This window comes from Crocuta crocuta, unplaced genomic scaffold, assembly GCF_008692635.1.
Source record: "Crocuta crocuta isolate KB4526 unplaced genomic scaffold, BGI_CrCroc_1.0 scaffold221, whole genome shotgun sequence".
Taxonomy (NCBI): domain Eukaryota; kingdom Metazoa; phylum Chordata; class Mammalia; order Carnivora; family Hyaenidae; genus Crocuta; species Crocuta crocuta.
The window spans coordinates 761,572-770,553 of NW_027528610.1; the positions used below are offsets into that span (position 1 = coordinate 761,572).

Genomic DNA, 8,982 nt, shown 5'->3' on the forward strand with positions numbered 1-8,982 from the left:
GCAGAGGCTGCTGCAGGCTGTGTGGTCACTCGGCCTGTGGGTGTATTCTAGGACCGCTGACCACAGGTAGGAAGTGGTGCTTTCTAGGAATCCAAGGCCACAGGAAGCTGCAAACGCAATCGAACATGTTTACAAGTTCCCTCCCGAGCCGCAGGTCTCCTGAAGCTTCAGCTTGGGCCACAGTGTGCGATAGGGGCCTGGGGTACCACGCACGGTGGAAGAGAAGTGTGGAAACCAGACGCCTTGCCTCGTCCTAGCCTTGAGGAGAAGTGGGTAGTCTGTCACCATCGAGTCTGAATTAGCTCAAAGATTTTCATAGGTTTATCAGAGTAGGGAGATTTTCATCCATTGCTAGTTTGCTTAGACTTCTACGTCCCAAATGCGTGTTAAATCCAGTCCTTCCCCCCCCCCCCACTTCTNAAATAAAACATTAAAAAAACAACAACAACATTGTATTCCTCAGTAAGTCTCTTGGGTCATGAGTATTACCAGGTTTATGTGTTCCTGGATTTTATTGACTAATATTTTTGAAGGTATTTTTTATATTTATAAGGGGTACTGGCCTTGAGTTTAGATTTAGTTTTTAATTTTATTTTTGTTAATTTTTAAGTTTATTTAGACAGAGGTAAAGACAGATCAGGGGAGGGGAAGAAAGAGAGGAAGAGAGAGAATCCCAAGCAGGCTCCACACTCAGCGCAGAGCCTGATGCAGGGCTTGAACTCACAAACTATGAGACCACGACCTGAGCTGAATTCAAGAGTCAGACACTTAACAGCCTGAGCCACCCAGATGCCCTGAGGTTTTTTATTTTTTTTTAATTATTAAGGAATAAAGGATCCTTATACGTTAGGAGAAAACAGTGCCACAGAGCAAGGTGTTTGTTTGGTTGGGTTTTGCTGATGAAACGGAGGTCGTTGATCTTGATAAGTAATCATCACACTCACAGTCTGTAAATCAGATGAACGTTGATGAAAGTCATGCCTGTAAGGCGTCTACGACCCCAGATAAACCCTCGCCAAGCATCTCACCGATTTCTGTAGCTTTGTGTTATTGGAAAAACTGTGCCGAGTGCCGCCTCGTGCAAGCGTTTGAAGAAATGTGCTGAACCCTGAGGTCGGCTGCTACAGACCCTTTTCTTTTGTAAAAAAAAAAAAATTTTTAGTGTTTATTTTTGAGACAGAGGGAGACAGAGCGTGATCAGGGGAGGGTCAGAGAGAGAGGGAGACACAGAATCGACGCAGGCTCACGCGGGGAACACGGCTGTTGACTCGAGCCGCCCGCAGCCCGGAGCGCCTCCTTCCCCGTGTAGATTTCTGCTTCCGGACGACGCTGAGGACCCGCGGGGAGATGGAGGTGCCTGTGGAGACAGAGGTTCAGGCATCAGCGGGATCTGTTCTCACTCCGACCTTATGTAAACATTTCAGATGCCGATTTGCCGATCAAGAACCTAAGGATGGAGCCGGAGACGAGGAGGCTGACCTGGGACCTGAATGGAAATGTTTCTGAGATTAAGTGCTTCATTAACTCACAGGAGATCACGCAGGTGAATCTCTTCCCTGTCCTTGGCACACGAGGCGAGTCACTCAGGGGCCTAAGGGCCCGTGTCCGGCATCACAGACGTGGGGGCAGGACTCCGGCTGCGGGATGCGGGGCCGCTGCCAGGCCCACGGCTCGGGGCTCCTCAGCCGCACGATGCGCAACAAGGGGGCCGTAGCCAGTGTTGGTGACAACATGCAGGCGGAGAGTCGAGCCTCGGGGAGACTGAGAGTTCTGTTCTCACCCATCGCCCGCCTCTCACCCAAATCCTGCGGTGCATCAAACGGCAGAGTTTTATTACCTTCAAGTCTTGGAGGCTGGGGGTGGGAGGTCCAGGCAGGGCTGAGGCTGGGAGTCTGAGGTCCAGGCAGGGGTGAGGCCGGGGGTCTGAGGTCCAGGCAGGGCCGAGGCCAGGGGTGGGATATCCAGGCCGGGCCGAGGCCGGGGGTCTGACGTCCAGGTAGTGGTGAGGCTGGGAGTCTGAGATCCAGGCAGGGGTGAGGCTTGGAGTCTGAGGTCCAGGCAGGGGTGAGGCCGGGGGTCTGACGTCCAGGTAGTGGTGAGGCTGGGAGTCTGAGATCCAGGCAGGGGTGAGGCTTGGAGTCTGAGGTCCAGGCAGGGGTGAGGCTGGGGGTCTGCGGTCCAGGCAGGGCCGAGGCCGGGGGTCTGACATCCAGGCAGGGCCGAGGCCGGGGGGCTGAGGTCCAGGCAGGGGTGAGGCCGGGGGTCTGACGTCCAGGTAGTGGTGAGGCTGGGAGTCTGAGATCCAGGCAGGGGTGAGGCTTGGAGTCTGAGGTCCAGGCAGGGGTGAGGCTGGGGGTCTGCGGTCCAGGCAGGGCCGAGGCCGGGGGTCTGACATCCAGGCAGGGCCGAGGCCGGGGGGCTGAGGTCCAGGCAGGGGTGAGGCCGGGGGTCTGACGTCCAGGTAGTGGTGAGGCTGGGAGTCTGAGATCCAGGCAGGGGTGAGGCTTGGAGTCTGAGGTCCAGGCAGGGGTGAGGCTGGGGGTCTGCGGTCCAGGCAGGGCCGAGGCCGGGGGTCTGACATCCAGGCAGGGCCGAGGCCGGGGGGCTGAGGTCCAGGCAGGGGTGAGGCCGGGGGTCTGACGTCCAGGTAGTGGTGAGGCTGGGAGTCTGAGATCCAGGCAGGGGTGAGGCTTGGAGTCTGAGGTCCAGGCAGGGGTGAGGCTGGGGGTCTGCGGTCCAGGCAGGGCCGAGGCCGGGGGTCTGACATCCAGGCAGGGCCGAGGCCGGGGGGCTGAGGTCCAGGCAGGGGTGAGGCCGGGGGTCTGACGTCCAGGTAGTGGTGAGGCTGGGAGTCTGAGATCCAGGCAGGGGTGAGGCTTGGAGTCTGAGGTCCAGGCAGGGGTGAGGCTGGGGGTCTGCGGTCCAGGCAGGGCCGAGGCCGGGGGTCTGACATCCAGGCAGGGCCGAGGCCGGGGGGCTGAGGTCCAGGCAGGGGTGAGGCCGGGGGTCTGACGTCCAGGTAGTGGTGAGGCTGGGAGTCTGAGATCCAGGCAGGGGTGAGGCTTGGAGTCTGAGGTCCAGGCAGGGGTGAGGCTGGGGGTCTGCGGTCCAGGCAGGGCCGAGGCCGGGGGTCTGAGGTCCAGGCAGGGGTGAGGCCGGGGGTCTGAGGTCCAGGCAGTGGTGAGGCTGGGGGTCTGCGGTCCAGGCAGGGCCGAGGCCGGGGGTCTGACATCCAGGCAGGGCCGAGGCCGGGGGTCTGACATCCAGGCAGGGCTGAGGCTGGTTCCTCCGGACGCCTGTCTCCGTGGCGTGTGGACCCCGTGTTCTCCCTGTGCCCTCATGTGCTGTCCGTGTGTACATGCGTGTCCTCATGGCCTCTTCTTCTAAGCACCCCCCACCCTACTGACCTCATGTTACCTTAATCCCTTCTGCAAAACCCCACCTGCTTTCTGAGGTCCTGGGGATGAGGGTTTCATATATGAATTTTGAGGGGACCCAACCCCGTTCATGAGAAGTCTCAGTGGGGTGTCCTCGGACCTTGGCCGGGTGACTCGAAATTCTGTGATTGAGAAGAACCAAGAAATGTTGTAAAGACCAGGGGTCAGAATGGGGCGCCCGGGGGGCTCAGTCGGTTAAGCGTCCGACTTCGGCTCAGGTCATGATCTCACAGTCCGTGGGTTCGAGCCCCGCGTCGGGCTCTGTGCTGACAGCTCGGAGCCTGGAGCTCCTTCAGATTCCGTGTCTCCCTCTCTCTCTGACCCTCCCCTGCTCACGCTTCTCTCTCTCTCAGAANTGCTGAGACGCTACTATTATGTAAGTTGTCGCATCGATGGAGCACATGGATGAAGGAACAGAACAATCCGGAAACGGAAACAGGCATTGGTGGGGGCAGGGGAGGGGAGATGAATTTTCCAAGATGCGATTTCAAATCGGCGGAGAAGTGGCGCTTGTGGGCCGCACGGGGTCAGCCCTGGAGTGCACGTGGGTTCCTGCCTCGCGATGTCCGTGCCGGTAAATCGCACATAGGAACCGTCTAGACGTTCTCGGTACCGAAGCCGTAGAAGGAAACGTGACAAGTACTTCGCGACCCCTGAAGCCTGCTGTCATGTCATTTCCTCATCCGCTGGCGGGTTTTGCCTGAATTCAATAACTTCCTTTCTTGCCAGTGATCTTGTGTGTTTGTCAAGTTTCTGTGTGCATCTCTGCTGCTTGAACATCACACTCTTGGCCACATGGGTGAAGAGCATCTTAAAACATTCAGTTTGGTGGGCTTGCCCTCATCAGAGTCGCGTTCCCCATATCTGTGGGTGGCTCTCTTCTTCCCTGGTTCTGTGTATTTAACAACAAATATGTTTCAATCTTTTATGCATAGGATTCACTACATAAACCTCTTTTTCGTTTATTAATTAAAGCTTCTGCTTAGTGGGGTCGCCTGGCTGGGTCAGTCGGTGAACTGTGCTACTTTTTGTCTCTGGGTCGTGAGTTCGAAGGCAACGTTGGGCATAGAGATTCCTTAAAAATATAATATTGGGGCGCCTGGGGGGCTCAGTCAGTTGAGCATCCGACTTCGGCTCAGGTCATGATCTCCCGGTTCATGGGTTCCAGCCCCGCGTCGGGCTCTGTGCTGACGGCTCGGAGCCTGGAGCTGCTTCGGATTCTGTGTCTCCCTCTCTCTCTGCCCCTCCTCCACTCATGCTCTGTCTCTGTCTCCAAAACAAATACACGTTAAAAAAATTTAAAAAATAATAATATTAACAGAAAAACCCAACCTTCTGCCTATTAACCCATTCAGGGGGCTTCACGCCGTGGTCTATTTGTATGAATTTATTACATAATGTAAGTACGAAGCTGGACTCCATCACGATGTCAATAAATATTTTCCTGTCCTTTCTGTTCCATACGAGTTTCCATTTTTATTTCCTCATTTTGCTTTCTTTTCTCATTCGATCCTTAGAAGAGGGTCAGCTGCTTGCGTTTATCCATCAATGTAATTATCTTATCGAAAGTTTTGTGCATTTTTAAAAATTAATGAACTTCATGTTTTGCTTTTTTTATTTTTATTTTTTGACGTTTATTTATTTTTGAGAGACAGAGACGGAGCGTAAGCAGGGGAGGGGCAGAGAGAGAGGGAGACACAGAATCCGAAGCAGCTCCAGGCTCCGAGCTCTCAGCACAGAGCACGACGGGGGGCTCGAACCCACGAACCGTGAGATCATGGTCTGAGCCGAAGTCGGACGCTTAAGCTACGGAGCCCCCCAGACACCCCAAAACTTCATATTGAGGGGAAGGCGTAGAGATTTCCAATGCAGCCCCCTCCCCTACGCACGCACGGCCTCCCCGATTACCCGAAGCCACCGGATAGCTCAGACACGTCATTGTCACCCAGAATCCACAGTCTGCCGCGGGGCTTGCTCTTGACGCCTTGAACTTGGAGACTTCAGGGTCAAGTACAAGGACACGCATCTTCCGGAACAAATCCCGCGATGGCCCTGCTGACCTCTCCCTCCCTGTCCACCAACCTCTGATCGATCTGATCGATTGATCAGGTCACCAATAGGCACCCAACACGTTTCTGGGATGTTGGCGCAGGTTGCACGGAAGCTGTAGATAAGACGACAGGGAGCTCTTTGTTGCGTCTGTTGCTGACTGTGACACTCCGGGGCGAGACGACGCTGCCGCTAAGTCACACTCTGTCCCCCAGGCCGTCAACCAGAGCTTCTGTGAGTTCTATGTGCTCCCCTTGTGTGCAGCGAGCAACTTCACGGTGGCCTCCAGCCAGGCTCCGGCCTTCTCGGTGTGGACCCGCTACCCCCCCCCAGGTGAGGGGCCAGGCCCTGCTGGCTTCCAGGGAGGGCGAGAAAAGAACACGACCCCGGGGTCGGGGTCGAGGATGGGGTCACGTCCGCGGTCGGGGGTCGTTCCCACCCTCGGTCTGACGAAGTGTGGAAATGCAGGCCGCTGAGCGGTGGGCGGGGGTGAGGGCGGGAGGGGAGGAAGAGGGGAGCCCATCAAAGCACCATGTGGGGGTGGGTCCTTGGGGGATGAGGCCGTCCCGTGTCCTGAGCCGGACGCCCTGGAGACACCCCGTTTCAGAGGCGGCACAGCTATTTCTAAGAGGCGCAACCGCGGGGGGAAGCCGAGTCACGCCTGCACGGGACGCCCGGGTTTCTTGCTACGACTAGGGTGACCTCGCGCACGACCTTGACATCCGCTCGCGCGTCCTAAAGGGGGTTTGCTTCCCTTCCCCCGTCTGCAGCGGAGGGAAACCCGGAGGCGGCCGCACAGCGTCTGGGCTGCTGGGTGCACGACGTGGACTTCCTGACGTGCAGCTGGGAGGCGGGCAGGGCGGCCCCCCGCGACCTGCAGTATCACCTGTACGTGCAGGACCTCAGGTGGGTGTGGCCGCCCGGGCGCGGGGTCCGCGGGTCATTGCTGGGTGTCTCCTACTGTCCTGGGGGGTGGGGTCATTGCTGGGTTTCCCCAACTGTTCTGGGGGGGTCATTGCTGGGTGTGCCCTATTGTCCTGGGCATGGGGGGGTCCGTGGCATCATTGCCTGGTGTCCCCTACTGTCCCGGAAGTGGGGGCGAGGTCATTGCCGGGTGTCCTCTCCTGTCCCGGATGTGGGGGGCGGAGTCATTGCCGGGTGTCCCCTCCTGTCCCGGATGTGGGGGGCGGGGTCACTGCCGGGTGTCCCCTCCTGTCCCTGGTGTGGGGGGCGGGGTCACTGCCGGGTGTCCCCTCCTGTCCCGGGTGTGGGGGGGCGGGGTCACTGCTGGGTGTCCCCTAGTGTCCTGGGGGCGCGGGGTCATTGCTGGGTGTGCCCTACTGTCCTGGCCATGGGGGTCCGTGGCATCATTGCCTGGTGTCCCCTACTCTCCCGGAAGTGGGGGCGAGGTCATTGCCAGGTGTCCCCTCCTGTCCCGGATGTAGGGGGCGGAGTCATTTCCGGGCGTCCCCTCCTGTCCCGGGTGTGGGGGGCGGGGTCACTGCCGGGTGTCCCCTCCTGTCCCGGATGTGGGGGCGGGGTCATTGCCGGGTGTCCCCTCCTGTCCCGGGTGTGGGGGGCGGGGTCATTGCCGGGTATCCCCTACTGTCCTGGGCACGGGGGTCCGCGGGGTCATCGCCGGGTGTCCCCCACTGGCTGCAGCACCTACGAGATGGAGGAGTGTCCGCGGTACGAAGTGGACGTTCGGGGCACCCGCGTGCGCTGTCACTTCGCCGGCGTGTCCAGGCTGGGGGGACACATCCAGGTGCTGGTGAACGGCTCCAGCCGGGGCACCAGCATCCCCTGCTCGGAGCGGACTGTGGAGCTCGCAGACGTCGGTGAGTCCTGCGGGGACCCGGCTCCTGGCGGTCACTCGGGGACACGCGGCGGTGCGGACCCTGCCCCCGGCTCTCGGCCGGCCGCCTTCTCGCTCTGACGCCCCCTCCTCACGGGGCCGCAGCTGCGTGACCTCCGTAACCGCCGTCACCTCCCTGGGGCCCCCCTCCCACGCCGTCACGGGGGGGGGGACACACCTGAGGGCCCGTGGCTGCGCCCCGACTCTGGGGGCTCAGTGTCGTGCTCACCTGTCCAAGCCATGCCTTCCCGGCTTTGGGAACACGGACCCCATGTCTGCACAGCTGCCCCCGCTGCGTGCCCCTAACCTGGACCCCTCCCCAAACTGAGGCGGCCTCCAGCCCCCCAGGAGCCGGGCCCCCCGCCCGGCGCGGTCCACGCGGGGTCAGGAAGCAGCGACCCGCGGAGGGACCTGAGAGGCGGCTCCCCGGGGAGGGGGCTCGGCCGCTCACGGGGAAAGCAGGGCCTTCCTCTGTCTGCGGACCCCTCCTGGGGGGCCCAGACGCGCCGTGTCCACACACGCAGCCCTCCGGGCTCCGAGCCCCCCTGCACCTCCACGCTCACCCCACCCCCACCCAGCTGGGTGCACCCGCGGCTGCCAGCACAGGAGGGCCGTGCGGTGATGCAGCCTGTGCGCCGGCGGGGACGCCCGGGGCTGTCACCTGGGGTCACACAGGGACCCCACTGACATCCGCAGATGCCTCTAGTCCTGCACGGCTGGACGCTGGGAATGGCACCTTCCGGGGGGGTAGGGTCTGCGCACGTAATACGGCAGCCCCAGTGCAATCCAATATGGTGGTGCCCCCCTCACAGGGGAGGGGACACAGGCCAGGCCAGGGCACAGGACAAGGTCGTGGGTGGACGAAGGCACAGAGAGAGGCGTCCCCGGGGTGGGAAAGGGGCCTGGGACAGACTCTCCCTCTGCGCCTCCACGAGGAACCGGTCCTCTGACGTCAGATTTCTGGCCTCCAGACCTGGGAGAGGGCGCATTTCTTTTTTTTTTTTAATGTTTTTTTTTTTTTAATTTTATTTCCAGAAGAGAGAGAGACAGCGTGAGCAGGGGAGGGTCAGAGAGAGAGGGAGTCACAGACTGAAGCAGCTCCAGGCTCCGAGCTGGCAGTCAGCACAGAGCCCGACGCGGGGCTCGAACCCACGAACCGTGAGGTCATGACCTGAGCTGAAGTCGGACGCTTAACCGCCTGAGCCGCCCAGGCGCCGCGACAGGGCGCATTTCTAAGGCTCGGGCCCCCACGCTGCGGGACTTTGCCGTGGCGGCCGTGGAAATTCACACGAGAACATTCTTAGCAATTTCAAGAGGGCGCCAGGAGAGCAAGGACCCAAGCCCAGGGCCTGGGCACGGACGTGTCTGCGCATGGACGGGCCGGGTCCTGTTGGACGGTCACAGACGATGCCGTTGACATCAGGGAATCGGGCCTGGGGGGGTATGAATTCCCAGTGGCAGCCGTAACACAGGATCCCAAACCATGAGCCTCAGAGCGTCACAATTTATCCTCCAGTCCTGCAGTCCAGTCTTAGATCCGGAGGGGCGGGGCCGCTGGGATGGGGCGGGGCCGCTGAGATGGGGCGGGGCCTCTGACATCCAGGGGGCGGGGCCGCTGAGATGGGGTGGGGGCCGCTGAGT

At 60.2% G+C, this 8,982-nt stretch overlaps 1 protein-coding gene across 1 annotated transcript in view; it reads left to right on the forward strand.

The window, feature by feature from the left end:
• IL3RA (interleukin 3 receptor subunit alpha) overlaps positions 1-8,982 on the forward strand; it is a 25,171-nt gene that overhangs the window by 7,979 nt on the left and 8,210 nt on the right. Inside the window, exons 5-8 of the mRNA XM_077754729.1 lie at positions 1,425-1,543; positions 5,702-5,819; positions 6,257-6,392; positions 7,149-7,324. Of these exons, the coding sequence (XP_077610855.1) occupies positions 1,425-1,543; positions 5,702-5,819; positions 6,257-6,392; positions 7,149-7,324 (549 nt within the window). The remainder of the gene's footprint in view (positions 1-1,424; positions 1,544-5,701; positions 5,820-6,256; positions 6,393-7,148; positions 7,325-8,982) is intronic.